The 17,217-nt window shown below is 46.4% G+C and overlaps 1 protein-coding gene across 1 annotated transcript in view; it reads right to left on the bottom strand.

Moving 5' to 3' along the window:
- LOC142310926 (uncharacterized) overlaps positions 1-17,217 on the bottom strand; it is a 375,823-nt gene that overhangs the window by 53,636 nt on the left and 304,970 nt on the right. Inside the window, exons 19-20 of the mRNA XM_075348804.1 lie at positions 1,860-1,953; positions 322-409 (exon numbers count right to left, since the gene is read on the bottom strand). Coding sequence (XP_075204919.1) covers positions 322-409; positions 1,860-1,953 — 182 coding nt within the window. The remainder of the gene's footprint in view (positions 1-321; positions 410-1,859; positions 1,954-17,217) is intronic.

The raw sequence follows: 17,217 nt of genomic DNA, 5'->3' as shown, positions 1-17,217 counted from the left end.
TCTCTCTGGTGAAGACGGCAGCAGACAGGACGCATAGCCCAGAGGAGGGGAGGGCGCCCTCTGCTGGAACCTGTGCACCGCAGGAGTAGCAAATGAAAGTGAACTGATGTCTCCCTGCAGCGCCCCCTCTGCATTTTGCCTGCCGGCGTTGGGTGCGACCTCACCAGTCACACATAGCCAGCCATGCACGTAACCAGTTCTCATAATGTCCAACCACCACTAGCATAGTTTATGCTTTTTTTGAATACAAGGAATAATTTAAAATTGACATCGTAGCTTTCTGATCATATTTCGAGTGTAAATGCATTATTAAAATCCCACCTGAAAAATACTGTTGCACTGCTAAAACTCTGAGCTTGTGACGACTTTCCTTGTCTTAGATCATCAGCAACCTGCTTTGGTAGCATGCCTTGACAAAGAAGAGCAAGTCAATTGTATTAAATATTGCTGCAAAAAGCAAATAATAGCAAAATATATATATATATCTGGAAAAAATTGTACTTTATAATTGTGATTACCCATAATTAAGTCCTATGTAGTAATGATAACCCATGGTTCTTATTTATATGTATCTGTGCTGATATACTAATATGCTACTATTTTGGAATGTACTTGTAGGATAAGTCATAAAAATGTAATTTATAAATTCTGGCACTATTTACCAGTCAGATGAATGAAAGGGCTTTGTCTTCTTCATTGTCTACCCTGGTACAGCACCATACATTTGGTCCTGGTGCTGCCACTTAGCCACATTCACATGAACTATTACCCCTACATTCAACTGATAATACTGATCCTCACTATTTGAGTGATAAAGGGATTGTCCACCATTGGCCGACCTTTTCTTAAACACTAAAGGGGGCTTTACACGCTGCGACATCGCTAATGTGAAGTCGTTGGGGTCACAGAATTTGTGACGCACATCCGGCCGCATTAGTGATGCCGTTGCGTGTGACACCTATGAGCGATTTTGCATCATCGCAAAAACGTGCAAAATCGCTCATCGGCGACATGGGGGTCCATTCTCAAATATCGTTGTAACTGCAGGTGCGAAGTAGTTCATCGCTCCTGCGGCAGCACACATCGCTATGTGTGACACCGCAGGAACGAGGAACCTCTCCTTACCTGCCGCCGGCCGCTATGTGGAAGGAAGGAGGTGGGCGGAATGTTTGTTCCGCTCATCTCCGCCTCTCCGCTTCTATTGGGCGGCCGCTTAGTGACGTTGCTGTGACGCCGCACGGACTGCCCCCTTAGAAAGGAGGCGGTTCGCCGGTCACAGCGACGTCGCTAGGCAGGTAAGTACGTATGATGGGTCCGGGCGATGTTGTGCGACATGGGCTGCGATTTGCCCGTGTCGCACAACCGATGGGGGCGGGAACGCATGCTAGCGATATCGGTACCGATATCGCAGCGTGTAAAGTGGCCTTAAGTGCCCCAGAGAGATTTTAAAAACATACAGTACACTCAGCTCCTGCCATTTTGGGAGGTGACTATGTGCTTTTTTGTATTTAGTCTGGAATACTTTTGCTTTTTTGATGGGTTGTCCAGTAGTGGACAACCCCTTCAAGGACTATGGAAAACTACTTTTTCTGCTAGACTAGAAGTCCAAGTTCAATGACCAGCTATCCAGCCACTTCACTGGCACTGCCAAATGTAACTCAGTGTTGCTCTTTGTTTAGACTCAAGGCCCCAAGCACCTGCTTATGACACAATGAAGATCCTACAGATGTGTCATCAATGCATATCCCAGGAAAATGCCTTTATATGTCATGAAATCAGTAAAAAATACTGTAGTTATAGTATTGAATATCAGAAGTGAAGTTTAATAAGCTAATTAAAGGAAAAAAACATTCACTTACTGTATAAAAGACGGTCTGTCTTTTGCTTTTCATGCATTAGATCTTGTGTTCGCTCTGCAACTAATAGCTCCAGATGTTTGCTATATTTTTCCATCTAATGCAAAGAATAAAAGTAGTTACATTATTTTATTTATCATCCAGTTTAAGGATTGTACAGTGAGAAAAAAAAGTTTTTAGCTGTCAAAAAATAAAATAATGAAATATACTGTATTAACATACTTTAATTCTTTGATTTCAGACCTGCCACTTCCATGTTTATTCCAATACAGGATGAGAGCTTCCCAACCTTCCTGTGTGTCGATCATGTGTATGAATGAGTCTGACTGTCCGGCACAGTTCATTAGCTAAGCCAGCCTACTTCTTTGTCTCCACATCCGCCAGGATTTAGAAGAGGGCTGGCTTAGCTAATGAAATGAGCCTGACCGTCAGCTCCCTTCATACATGTCACTGACACAGAAAGCGCCTACGTGTAATGGCCGGGGTTAGAACTTATACCGGTCATAAAGGACAACACACAGGAAGGGTGAAGGAATGCCTTATAGCTAGGGAATGGGGGAAGTGGTGACACCTGATTATGACCTGCTGCTCACCCTCAAAATCCTATCAAACCCTATACAGGTTCCACACCTGTCGCCAAGCTGGAATAACTGGGGTTGTATTTCACCTTAGCAAATGAGCCCTAAGTAAGGATGGAGATATGAACTCTTGGTCAACACGACTATCACTAAAGGAGGACACAAGCTAACAATGCCGGGGAAACACAGGTGCAATCACTAGACCCATGGTAGATGGTAAAGACAAACACTTATGTGAGCTGCAGAAACCACAGGAGTCTGGAGCAACAGAACAACACAGCTCAGTTAGGAACAAACTATAAACGACGCCCAAATATCCCCAGAGTGAGGTTTATAAAGAGTATCAGAGGCTGGCAATTGAGAGGAAAAACTGACAGATTCCAAGGGTTCTAGAGTCTGCAGCTGCAGAAATAGTGACCTATCAGATAACAACATGTTCTACCAATCTCAGCCGGCATTTCCCCCCCCCCCCCCCCCCCCCTCCCCCCCTTCCCCCCTTCCCTCCCTCCTCATGTTTGGTTCATTGCCCCAAATAAGAACAGGACCATGATTGTGCACGATTCATTTAATGAGTTAATTTTATGTGTTTAATCACAATTGTGAGGTAGTCCTTTATGGCCCCTTTCATCTACGATGATGCACATTCTTTTTGGCCCTGTGTCTGCATTGGGCTATGACAACTATGCTGTACATGTGGTGTATATATGTATTTTGTAATTTTGTAATATTATACATACATGTATGGGTGTATATACCCCGTGTGTACTCTTATATATGTATGGTTACTTCCCTTTGTATGCCCCATTCAAGCGATATGTAATGGGGATGGATGATCCTGTGTGGAATTATTATTAGAGACATGTATATATGTGCCCATCTCTCCTGTGGGAGATGTGAATGTACTTCCTCCCTGGTCTGTGTCTGTCCTGATTGGGCAGGTGTTTGTTCTGTATTGGTAGTGTCAAATAAATTCATTGTATGCATGACACATGATCTTGATGGGACGTCCCACTGGGTGGTACAACTTAGTGTTGTGTATATTTATGCATATATTTCTGGATTGTCCCTCTTGGATCATGGCAGACACACACCAGATCGGGGTACTTTTGTGAACTGTACTCTGATAAATATTTCCTTATACATTATAAAGAACGTAGTTGCCATATATATTGTGGGCAGTGTTCCTTACCCATATGTGGAATTGCCAACTTCCAAGATGGCCGCCTGTGATTCGCATGCCCTGTGCTGCCCGAAATCTCGCGCGTACTGAGGAAGCTCCGTTCAGCGTGCGGTGACGTCTCATTGTGAGCGTCACTTCCGTTGGGAGCTCCGGAAGTGACGCGCGGGACCCGGACACGTCACAGCGCATGCGGCGCTACGATATGGCGGCAATTAAGCATCATTTCTATCACTATATAAACATGGGGCTCACGGTACAGGGTCACACTGCCCCCCGAGGAAGCTGCTTTGCGAAACGCGTCGGGGCTTCCCCTACCATCACTTGGACCACTGACACGGCATCTATATTGACAAACATATATGGGTAAGCACTGCTCTTGTATTTAACTATTTCCTATGGTTCCCTCTTGTGTGTGCCCTGTGGGGGCCCCCCCTTTGTTATGGATGTTTGGGACACCATTATTTATTAAACTGGAGCTTATATTCTCTAATACAATATGATGCTGTCGAGGTCCTTGTTTGGGATTTCCTGATCTCTTCTCCAAACATTGTCTGTATTTTATGTGTTTTTCTATATGACAGTGCTCTTACTTCTTGTTTTTGAATAAATCATATATTACTAAATAGTGATGCACTGTCGTTGATTATGCAAGGCTCCATGAAACTCAGTTTTTTTCTTCTTTTTATCTATTATGCTATACTGAGTAGCCGATTTTACTTAATGGGAACCCCATTTGTTATTCCCTTTAATTCTTCATTAATCCTTATACTGTGTGTACCCACAGCTTTTTCAAAGGGACAAATGGATACTGCACGTGAAAACACGTGGCAGAGTAAATTGGAACAAGTATTTGGTGAAGAGTCGGAAACTGTTGATGTGCAGAATTCCAGAGAGACGGACGGTTCCATTGAGAGACTCAAGTTCTCATTAAACCAAAAAACTAGGATATGGTGGAACAAAGCGTTCATGGAGCGCTATCTTACCAAGGGGTTAATACCCCGTGGATTGAGAGTCCAGGTGTTCCCCTCATTCAATGTAGAGGATGAGGAGATTAAGAGGGAGTGGGAAGATCTGGCCACAAAATGTTCAAAAGGGTTTATGAATCTGCTGATCAAAATGAATGATAGAACGCTCTCTAAATTAGAGAGGGAGATTGAGGATCTTAAGAAAGACCTGTCTGCCAAATTATCTGAAGACTCCCTTAGTAAACTTAATGTTGATTTGGAGAGATCTTTTACAAAATGGGAGAAAGATATAATTGAGGTGAAGACAAAAAAATACAAACGAGACATGGGAGACTACCGTAACAACTTTGTCTATAGATGGAAGCATCCTCAAAAAAAGAGAAGACCTCCTCCATCTCTCAATCAGACCAGATCCCCCTCTATATCTTCCCTCTCATCAATGGATGAGGAAACATCAGAAAAGAGAGGTTTTATGACTCCCTTTGTCAGCAAATGGAACCCCAACAAAACTAGACAACCTGTGGTGGCAGCTACTAAGCGGAAGATTACTCCCCCTGAATCTCTTGACAAGAAGAGCAGAAACAAAAACAATAATTTAGAGGTAATTAATTTATCCAATATCATACTTTCCAAACCCCAGGTTGAAGTCCTGGAGCTTGGCCTCTCGTTTGTACCCAAAAGTACGTTTGACTATTTTACAGCACTTAAAGATCTGAACCTCTTTTCCCGTAAGTTGGTTCTACAGAAATTGCACGCCAATAAGGACCCACGGAATGCCAGTGTCGATATTCCAGAGAGTGAGGCATTGGAGGACTTGGATGAAATAGAGGGTAATTCCACCCCCTCTGCGTCTGGAGGCAATTTCCCTAAATCCATCTATCCGAGGTCGACCACTTTTCCCTCCTTTTCCCTATGTCCAGCCGTTGAGATTTTCCATAAATTAGTGGCTAATGACTTGAAAAGTTTGGATGGCAGTGTTAAGAGGAGGGATAACTTGACGGCTGGGCAGAGGACAGCCTTAAGGGAATTAAAAAGTCTGCCAGGGGTTATCATCAAACCGGCAGACAAAGGGGGAAATGTGGTAATCTGGCCCATTAAGATGTACGAACGGGAAGCCTTCAGACAATTGAGGGATAAAACATCATACTCCCCCCTTGCCTCCAACCCGACTAACAGCTATATGGTGGACCTCTTTGCAATTATTGACCTGGCCTTTGAAAAAGGGATTATCCCCAAAAAAATCATGGATGGACTAGTAGTAAAGGACCCTAAAATACCTACATTCTATTTACTTCCTAAAGTCCACAAAGATCCCCTGGTCCCCCCGGGGCGTCCCATTGTCTCTGGCATTGGGGGGCTGTCTGAGCCGGTATGCAGGTTTATTGAACATTACCTGCATCCTCTGGTTCAGACCTTGCCCTCCTATGTCAGGGACACCATGGACGTCCTGCGTCAGATCGATGGGATCTTTGTGGACCCTGACGTCATATTGGCCACGGTTGACGTTGAGTCACTGTACTCCTCGATAGGACACGAACATGGACTTCGGGCGGCGAGATTCTTCCTGGAGATGAGCGGTCTGGATGTATCAATGGTCGAATTAATTTTGGAATTACTTTCTTTTATTTTGACACATAATTATTTTTTGTTTAAGGATCGTTTCTTTTTGCAGGAGCGGGGCACTGCGATGGGTGCGGCGTGCGCGCCTTCGTACGCTAACCTCTTCCTGGGATACTGGGAGAGGGAGGTTTTCGGCGAGGGCGTGCCCGCCGTATCCCATGCGCAGTGCTGGCTCCGTTTTATTGACGATATTTTGATTTTTTGGAAAGGCACTTTTTCGGAATTTTCGTTATTTATTCATGATTTAAACTGTAATGATTTGAACATCAAACTCACATTTAAATGTGATGAGAAATGCATTGATTTTTTAGATATTCGAATCATGATACATCCTGATCGCTCTATCCAAACGACTATATGTCGTAAAGAAACTTCGGTGAATAGCTTGTTGCACGCCTCTTCGGCGCACACTCCCTCCACGGTCTCTGCGATCCCGATAGGTCAATACTTGAGGGCTAGGAGAGTTTGTTCTACTGATACCCTCTTTAGTGAACAGGCCCAAGATCTTCGGGAGAGATTTATATCCAGGGGGTACAGTGGGAGGAGTGTGCGCCGTGGATTTGGGCGTGCTCAGAGCACTCTGCGCACTGATTTATTGATTCCTAAATCTAAACCGAAAGAAGAATCTCGTCCGCCTGTTCGTTTCATTTCTACTTTTAATGATCGGTGGCAGGAGATGTGCTCAATATTAAGACGTCATTGGGGTGTCCTGAAAACGGATCCATCCATTGGGGCCCTCTTACCATCTGGTCCTTTAGTGACATCTCGGCGTGCACCCAACTTGCGGGACAAATTGGTTCGGAGCCATTATGTGGCTCCAGTACTTCGCATTTTTGGTGGGGGAGAACCGTTAAAAGGGTTTTTTCCATGTGGGACATGTGTTGCCTGCCGTAATATGGTGAGGGCAACATCTTTCACATCGGCGGACGGCAAAAATGAATTCTTGATCCAACACCACATCACTTGTCGTACAGCCAATGTTATATATTATGCCACATGTGGATGTGGCAGAATATATATAGGACTTACTACTCGCGAACTAAGATTCCGTACGCGAGAACACGTGAGAGGCATCTTGGCGGCGGTCGACCTTGACCTCGATGACCCCCAGCTGAAGACCCTACCTCGACACCACAAGTTAGAACATGGTTGTAATCCTGGAAAATTCAGAGTAAGAGGTATTGATGTGGTTCATCTGGGGACAAGAGGTGGCGACTACGCCAGGATGCTCTCTCAACGTGAATGTAATTGGATTGTCAGACTTGGGACCATGACACCCATTGGCTTGAATGAGAAGTTGAGTTTCTCTTCATTTTTGTAATTTGCCCTTCGTCTCTCTGGGAGCGGTTCACCTTGTGTGGTCCGCTCTTTTATTTTATGTGTTTTTAATTTTTCCCTTTTCTATTATCTTTTCTATGAGATGTGACCTGTATCTTGGACCCCTGTGAGTGAATTCTTTTGGATGCCTGCTTTGGCGAATCCCCGGTCTGGACCCACCCTCCTTTGGACTGTGCTTTATTGGCAACGACGACTGTGAATTTTTCTCAATGTATATGTATTTCCGCTTTTTATACTGACCCATCAATTTATGATGTATTTTGATTGGATGTTAGTAGGTGGTGGTTATCTGTGTTTGTGGGTTTGTGTCTGCATCTCCTCCCTTATGGTAGATATGTTTATAAGTGGTTCCGAGTCAGTGGTATGAACAGGAACTGTTGGGAGGACATGCTGACATAGATTCATATACATTGATTATTATATGATTCATCCATCCCCAAACAAATTTTCCCCCTTTCCCCCCCCCCCCCCCCCCCCCCCCCCCCCCTTCCCCCCTTCCCTCCCTCCTCATGTTTGGTTCATTGCCCCAAATAAGAACAGGACCATGATTGTGCACGATTCATTTAATGAGTTAATTTTATGTGTTTAATCACAATTGTGAGGTAGTCCTTTATGGCCCCTTTCATCTACGATGATGCACATTCTTTTTGGCCCTGTGTCTGCATTGGGCTATGACAACTATGCTGTACATGTGGTGTATATATGTATTTTGTAATTTTGTAATATTATACATACATGTATGGGTGTATATACCCCGTGTGTACTCTTATATATGTATGGTTACTTCCCTTTGTATGCCCCATTCAAGCGATATGTAATGGGGATGGATGATCCTGTGTGGAATTATTATTAGAGACATGTATATATGTGCCCATCTCTCCTGTGGGAGATGTGAATGTACTTCCTCCCTGGTCTGTGTCTGTCCTGATTGGGCAGGTGTTTGTTCTGTATTGGTAGTGTCAAATAAATTCATTGTATGCATGACACATGATCTTGATGGGACGTCCCACTGGGTGGTACAACTTAGTGTTGTGTATATTTATGCATATATTTCTGGATTGTCCCTCTTGGATCATGGCAGACACACACCAGATCGGGGTACTTTTGTGAACTGTACTCTGATAAATATTTCCTTATACATTATAAAGAACGTAGTTGCCATATATATTGTGGGCAGTGTTCCTTACCCATATGTGGAATTGCCAACTTCCAAGATGGCCGCCTGTGATTCGCATGCCCTGTGCTGCCCGAAATCTCGCGCGTACTGAGGAAGCTCCGTTCAGCGTGCGGTGACGTCTCATTGTGAGCGTCACTTCCGTTGGGAGCTCCGGAAGTGACGCGCGGGACCCGGACACGTCACAGCGCATGCGGCGCTACGATATGGCGGCAATTAAGCATCATTTCTATCACTATATAAACATGGGGCTCACGGTACAGGGTCACACTGCCCCCCGAGGAAGCTGCTTTGCGAAACGCGTCGGGGCTTCCCCTACCATCACTTGGACCACTGACACGGCATCTATATTGACAAACATATATGGGTAAGCACTGCTCTTGTATTTAACTATTTCCTATGGTTCCCTCTTGTGTGTGCCCTGTGGGGGCCCCCCCTTTGTTATGGATGTTTGGGACACCATTATTTATTAAACTGGAGCTTATATTCTCTAATACAATATGATGCTGTCGAGGTCCTTGTTTGGGATTTCCTGATCTCTTCTCCAAACATTGTCTGTATTTTATGTGTTTTTCTATATGACAGTGCTCTTACTTCTTGTTTTTGAATAAATCATATATTACTAAATAGTGATGCACTGTCGTTGATTATGCAAGGCTCCATGAAACTCAGTTTTTTTCTTCTTTTTATCTAAAACACTTATGTGAGCTGCAGAAACCACAGGAGTCTGGAGCAACAGAACAACACAGCTCAGTTAGGAACAAACTATAAACGACGCCCAAATATCCCCAGAGTGAGGTTTATAAAGAGTATCAGAGGCTGGCAATTGAGAGGAAAAACTGACAGATTCCAAGGGTTCTAGAGTCTGCAGCTGCAGAAATAGTGACCTATCAGATAACAACATGTTCTACCAATCTCAGCCGGCATTGACACATCCATAACACTATATCAGAACACAAGCCAATGTGAAGATCTTGTGACAGTAATAGAGGAGCCACTGCTGGGTCAATGAGAAAGTTTTCATAATTAAAGGAATTTTTTAAGATTTATTACATTTTATTTGAACAAAAAAAAATGTTATCCCACGAGACAACAAATAATATATAGGTACTCCTGTATAGTTGTCAAATGCTCATTGACATTGTCCGCTTTAAACCACTTGTCTTCAACCAGCAATCAAAGCAGAAGGCGACAAAGATAATGGCCTAAATACCTGTTCCATCTAGCTGGAAACATAGTAATTCTTTTCCCAACAATATAACTAAAAGTACTAGATTTTTACCTTGTTCGATGCATGATAAAAAGAAAAAAAAACATTTTATTCTGGCATCTTTTATGTCCAAAATATCTTGAAAAAATATACTGTATAGTGAAATAATAAAAATTTGGGAAAATTCTAGCTACTTGTACACTCCACTAAAGAGACCTTAAGAGTTTATTGCATTCTGTTATACAGTGTTTTTGATAGTTATGCAAAATTTTAACATTTTAATGGAACCTGTCAAGTCCCCAAATGCTATTAATCTTTAAATATGAGGTTAATCTGCAGGTTAATAGCATACTAAGGCCCCCTTCACACGTCCGTGAAAAACACGCACGTGTGTTACGGGCCGTTTCTCGGGTCCGTGTCCCGTTTTTGTGTCCGTTTTTATGGTCCGTGTGGCATCTGTGTGAATTGCGTATGCTAGCTGTGTTTGTGTGTAGAACATCAGTCTGTGCGTGTGGAAAGAACGTGTATGTGTCCGTGGAATGTCCGTGTGGAATGTCCGTGTGTGTGATGCACAATGTCGTTTATAAATGTCGGCTGACAGCCGACAGAGTTGCGCGATGAGAATGAACTCGGGTGAACTTCACCCGACTTCATCCTCATACCGCGGCTCTGTCTGTGTCGAGTACTGATTAGCGGTCACCTGTGAAGGATTCACCGGTGACCGCTAATCCCCCGAGTGACTGAAGTTTCCCCCCCCTCTCTCATACTCACCGATCCCCGATCACTGACGCGGCGCTGCACGGCATTCACACTGCTGCTGCGGCTTTTACTATTTTGAAAAAGCCGGCCGCTCATTAAACAATCTTGTATGGAAGGTTTCTCGGGGAGACGCCTGACATGATTAATCTAGGATTTAGTGGCAGCTATGGGCTGCCATTAACTCCTTATTACCCCGATTTGCCAAAGCACCAGGGCAAATCGGGAAGAGCCGGGTACAGTTCCACAACTGTCGCATATAATGTATGCGGCAATTCTGGGCGGCTGCTGACTGATATTGTTAGGGTGGGGGGCTCCCCATAACGTGGAGCTCCCCATCCTGAGAATACCAGCCTTCAGCCGTATGGCTTTATCTGGCTGGCATTAAAATTGGGGGGGAATTATTTATTTATTTTACTACACAGTATAGACACGCCCACCGGCTGCTGTGATTGGGTGCAGTGAGACACCTGTCACTCAGCGTGGGGGCGTGTCTCACTGCAACCAATCATAGGCGCCGGTGGGCGGGGAAAGCAGGGAATACGAGATTGTTTAATGAGCGGCCGGCTTTTTCAAAATAGTAAAAGCCGCCGCAGCAGTGTGAATGCCGTGCAGCGCCGCGCCGGTGATCGGGGAACGGTAAGTATGAGAGAGGGGGGGAAACTGACCGACAGACTGTGAGAGAGGGACAGACAGACAGAGAGACCGACAGAGAGACAGAGAGACCAACCGACGGACTCAGGGCGATTGACCGACATACACAGAAATAGAAAGAATGGCCGACATCACTAGAAATAAAAACACCAAACGGACACGGACAATAGGTAGATGCATACGTGTTTACTAACGTGTGTGCACATACCCATAGACTTTCATTGTGTCCACGTGTGCGTGCCCCGTGCAGATAACGGACATACATCCGTGCAAAACGCAAACACATACGGATCACAGACACGGACATAATGAAATAACGCACGTGTGACCACAATCATAGATTAACATTGGTGCATGTTTGTCCGTGTCTCCGGTATATACGGAAACGGAACAAACACGCATGTGTTTCACGGACATGTGAAGGGGGCCTAAAGCTGTGTGGCCTCATTGAACTCATAGTTAATGGGAGGAAATTAACTTTATTCCTTCTAGCAGCCTCTGGCTTTCAGTCCTAGAGGCCCAGCCGATGCAGCTTCAGTCACTGTTAAGTACATAGTGAGTGGTAGCTGCAACGACAACCCTATCCTTGACTGACAGCCGGCTCAGCAGTGAATCAGTAGAGGATGGAAAAATATTTTTTTCCCAGTAGGTGAGCTTTCAGATTTAGTACACTATTAGCCTGCAGATTTACCCCAATCTTTGCAGGTTAGTAGCATTTTTTTACATGATAGGTTCCCTTTAAAGATACTTATCTGTATATACAGTTAGGTCCAGAAATATTTGGACAGTGACACAAGTTTTGTTATTTTAGCTGTTTACAAAAACATGTTCAGAAATACAATTATATATATAATATGGGCTGAAAGTGCACACTCCCAGCTGCAATATGAGAGTTTTCACATCCAAATCGGAGAAAGGGTTTAGGAATCATAGCTCTGTAATGCATAGCCTCTAGTGATGAGCGAGTACTAAAAAGCTCGGGTGCTCGAAGCTCGGGCCGAGCCTCCCAAGATACTCGTGTACTCGGCCCGAGCAACGAGCCCAATGTTATCCTATGGGAGACCCGAGTATTTTTGTGAAATGACCCCCCGGCAGCATGGAGAAACCCTAAAAATGTCACAAAAGTCTCAGAAGAGTGCTCAAATGACATGGCAACAGCATGGGGAAGACCCCTTGAAGCATTTATCACTGAAAAGTCACAGCTGTGAACAATTTTGTCCGCGTTTTACGCCATTTTTACGGACTCACCAGAAAACCTTCCAAAATGACCCCAAAATTATTTTTCATGGCGGAAATGTTAAGGGCACATACCCAATAGTGAGATAGAGCTGGTGTATGTTACTTTTTGAGATTAATACATGAAAGATTTTACGTGAAAACATTGTGTGGCACTCCGATGTCCCTGAGAAGAGACGTACATGAAGGCCTCTTGAGTCTAATGTGCCCATTTTGAGGAAGTGAGTCTTTGTAGTATTTTCCTTTGCCAGGGCAGTCCAAAATTGTGAGGTTCACCAATGCCCCTGCATACAGACGTGCATGAGGGCCTGTAAACCTGAAGTGCCCATTGTAAGGAAGTGGGTCTATTGTAGTATAGCCCTTAGGCAGGGCAGCCAAAAATTGGGAGGCTCCACATTGTCCCTGGATAGAGACGTGCATGATGGCCTGTAAACCTGAAGTGTCCATTGTCAGGAAGTGGGTGTATTATAGTATAGCCCTTAGGCAGGGCAGCCAAAAATTGGGAGGCTCCACATTGTCCCTGGATAGAGACGTGCATGATGGCCTGTAAACCTGAAGTGCCCATTGGAAGGAAGTGGGTCTATTGTAGTATAGCCCTTAGGCAGGGCAGCCAAAAATTGGGAGGCTCCACGTTGTCCCTGGATAGAGACGTGCATGAGGGCCTGTAAACCTGAAGTGCCCATTGTAAGGAAGTGGGTCTATTGTAGTATAGCCCTTAGGCAGGGCAGCCAAAAATTGGGAGGCTCCACGTTGTCCCTGGATAGAGACGTGCATGAGGGCCTGTAAACCTGAAGTGCCCATTGTAAGGAAGTGGGTCTATTGTAGTATAGCCCTTAGGCAGGGCAGCCAAAAATTGGGAGGCTCCACGTTGTCCCTGGATAGAGACGTGCATGAGGGCCTGTAAACCTGAAGTGCCCATTGTAAGGAAGTGGGTCTATTGTAGTATAGCCCTTAGGCGGGGCAGCCAAAAATTGGGAGGCTCCACATTGTCCCTGGATAGAGACGTGCATGATGGCCTGTAAACCTGAAGTGTCCATTGTCAGGAAGTGGGTGTATTATAGTATAGCCCTTAGGCAAGGCAGCCAAAAATTGGGAGGCTCCACATTGTCCCTGGATAGAGACGTGCATGATGGCCTGTAAACCTGAAGTGCCCATTGGAAGGAAGTGGGTCTATTGTAGTATAGCCCTTAGGCAGGGCAGCCAAAAATTGGGAGGCTCCACGTTGTCCCTGGATAGAGACGTGCATGATGGCCTGTAAACCTGAAGTGCCCATTGTAAGGAAGTGGGTCTATTGTAGTATAGCCCTTAGGCAGGGCAGCCAAAAATTGGGAGGCTCCACGTTGTCCCTGGATAGAGACGTGCATGAGGGCCTGTAAACCTGAAGTGCCCATTGTAAGGAAGTGGGTCTATTGTAGTATAGCCCTTAGGCAGGGCAGCCAAAAATTGGGAGGCTCCACGTTGTCCCTGGATAGAGACGTGCATGAGGGCCTGTAAACCTGAAGTGCCCATTGTAAGGAAGTGGGTCTATTGTAGTATAGCCCTTAGGCAGGGCAGCCAAAAATTGGGAGGCTCCACGTTGTCCCTGGATAGAGACGTGCATGAGGGCCTGTAAACCTGAAGTGCCCATTGTAAGGAAGTGGGTCTATTGTAGTATAGCCCTTAGGCAGGGCAGCCAAAAATTGGGAGGCTCCACGTTGTCCCTGGATAGAGACCTGTTAGGTTCTTAGTGTCATTTAAAAACCGCACGTGTGTGCCTGTTGGTGGCAGCTTTCCGCTGCATTTGTGTGAGTTTTGCAAAAACTTGGATATAACGCACAAGTCTAGTGAATACACATCAGCATAGCATTGCAAAATGCGCAAGGGCGTTGTCAACGAACAAGGAAGTGGACGTGATGGTGGTGCAGGCAGAGACCGAGGTTGTGTGCAAGCTCTAATTTCGCCACAACAAAGGGCCACATCTAGTCGCTCGCACGTCCTGTCCCAAATTCTTGGGGACCGCTGCAGTACACCGCTCTTGAACCAAGACCAGTGTCAACAGGTTGTTAGTTGGATAGCGGATAATGCTTCCAGTCAGATTGGCACCACCACAAACACTCTGTCTTCCACACGGTCAAGTGTCAGTAGCCGTGATACTGCACCGCACATTTCAGAACCTGATCCTCCTTCCTACCACCAGGCCGAGTACACGTCCACGGACATTACTGATCCCACACTTGGACACTCGGAAGAGCTGTTCGTTCACGTTTCCATTCACAAATTCTGGCCTCTCGCCAGCTCCTGTTGAAGTGGGCCATGACGAGATTGTATGTACAGATGCCCAAATATTTGAGCAGCCACGTTCTCACGAAGTTGGCAACGTGTCTCAACAAGGGGTGGACGAAGATGAGACACAATTGTCAGGAAGTCAGGAGGAGGAGCAGGGTGCGGAAGAGGAAGACGACGTGGTGGATGATCCAGTAACTGACCCAACCTGGCAGGAGGATATGCAGAGCGAGGACAGCAGTGCACAGGGGGAGGGAGGCGTAGCATCCCAACAGGCAGTAAGAAGCAGAGTGGTGGCCCCAGGCAGACGTCAGGCAACTGTTCCCCGGAAAAACACGACACAAGGTGCCTGTACAAATGTTAGGTCTTCCCGAGTCTGGCTGTAATACTATTGTATGTATTGAGGATTTCGATTGCGTTAGGGCAATGACAACCAGAGACGAGTTCTTGGTGCAATACGTTTATAATATGCAACCAGCAAATATGTACATAAACGGAACAAAAACACAGTAGAACATAAATACAGGAAATACCTTCCAGGGACGGAGCGAAAGGGAATTCCCGGGACCGCGCACCGGACTCCCCCAGGGAGACCACCAAGAGCGAACCCCTATACAGGGACTGTCTGGCAATCACCCCAGAAGCCCTAAATGCGCAGCAGCCGGGACACAAAAGGGCAATAGGTAAGTCCAAAAATGTCCGTACGTGATGTGAGTCCAGAGTGGTATTAAACGGAAGGAACCGGGCAGAAGTGCCGACCAAAGACGGCAAACGGAGTCCGGGCACAGCTAGATGATACCAGATGAAGTCCAGAGTCGGTGTCGGTTGTTTTCCAAGAGGATCCGAATAACAATCAGGAACCAAAAGCTGCAGGGCAGGAGCACACAGGAAGCAGTATACTCAGGCACTGGACTAAGCTTTAGGGGCGGCTTTTAAACAGATGGACAGGAAGTAGGGCAACAGAACAGAAAACTCCATGTTAACAAAGGGCAAGCTCTTTCAAAAGAAAACTGGAAAACCCGGAACTCTGACACTGGCAGTTTTTTAAGTTGGCTCCAGATGATTCTAAAAAGGCCATTTGCAACACCTGCCATGCCAGCATCAGCAGGGGTACCAAAACTAGCAGCCTGACCACCACCAGCATGATCAGGCACATGTCAGCCAAGCACCCGACTTTGTGGGAAGTACAACAGAGTCCAGGAGCAGTGCTTGCTGATGTCACTGCTACGTCTTCGCTGGTTGTGCATGCGAGCCAATCCCCTGTCCATGCTGCCTGCGAACAAGCCTCCTCCACTCCTGCACCTGCAGTTGCCTACGCAGAAAGAACACCATCATCAAGCACGTCCTTGTCCCAGCGCAGCGTTCAGTTATCCATTCAGCAAACCTTTGAACGCAGGCGCAAATACACTGCCAACACCCCACATGCCACAGTTCTAAATGCTAACATTTCGCGACTGCTTGCGCTGGAAATGTTGCCTTTTAGGCTGGTTGAGACAGAAGCATTCCGCGACCTGATGGTGGCAGCTGTCCCACGTTACTCGGTCCACAGCCGCCACTATTTCTCCCGGTGTGCCGTCCCCGCATTGCATAACCACGTGTCACAAAACATCACACGTGCCCTGAACAACGCTGTTTCAGCCAAAGTCCACCTAACCACAGACACGTGGACAAGTGCATGTGGGCAAGGCCGCTACATCTCATTGACGTCACACTGGGTTAATATTGTGCAAGCTGGGACCCAGTCTGAGCGAGGGACGGAACACGTCCTTCACACACCAAGTTTTGCAGGCCCTACCTCAGTCAGGGTTTCACACACACTCTACAGCTCCGGAATGTCATGCTCCTCAGCCTCCTCCTCCTCCTGCGCATCCTGATCCACTTTACCCTCCACACCAGTCCCAAGCTGGAAGTGTCGCGGGCGGAGGAGGGGACGGTGCGCTCTCCCACTGCTCGGGTCCGGCTGACGCAGCTCTACGGCTGCTGCTGCTCGTTGGCTCGAGCGATGGCCGGATCCCGGGGACTCGAGCGGCGCTACTCGCCCGTGAGTGAAAAGGGGTGGTTTGGGTTTTGGGGAAATTGTCCGTGACGCCACCCACGGTTGTGGTGATTGTGTGGACACCACCGCTGCTCTGGACGGGGATCCCGGGAGCCTGTGACAGGGAGCAGCTTTGTTGTTATTTCTCCCCTCCGTGGGTAGGGGGGTTGGTTGTCCCGGGGCCTGGTGATGGGGTAGAGATGGATGACAGGCGGGTTGCGGGGCCTGATGAAGTGCAGGGTCGCAGGGGCAGCGCTGTGCCGCACGGCACGGAGGTACTCACTCAGCCCAATGATGATGACACAGTTCACGGTAAAACAAGTGGCTGGATGGACGGGTCACTCGGACGGCTG

The sequence above is a fragment of the Anomaloglossus baeobatrachus genome, chromosome 1, assembly GCF_048569485.1.
Source record: "Anomaloglossus baeobatrachus isolate aAnoBae1 chromosome 1, aAnoBae1.hap1, whole genome shotgun sequence".
In the NCBI taxonomy this organism is placed as follows: domain Eukaryota; kingdom Metazoa; phylum Chordata; class Amphibia; order Anura; family Aromobatidae; genus Anomaloglossus; species Anomaloglossus baeobatrachus.
This window is presented reverse-complemented; position numbering and strand designations above follow the sequence as displayed.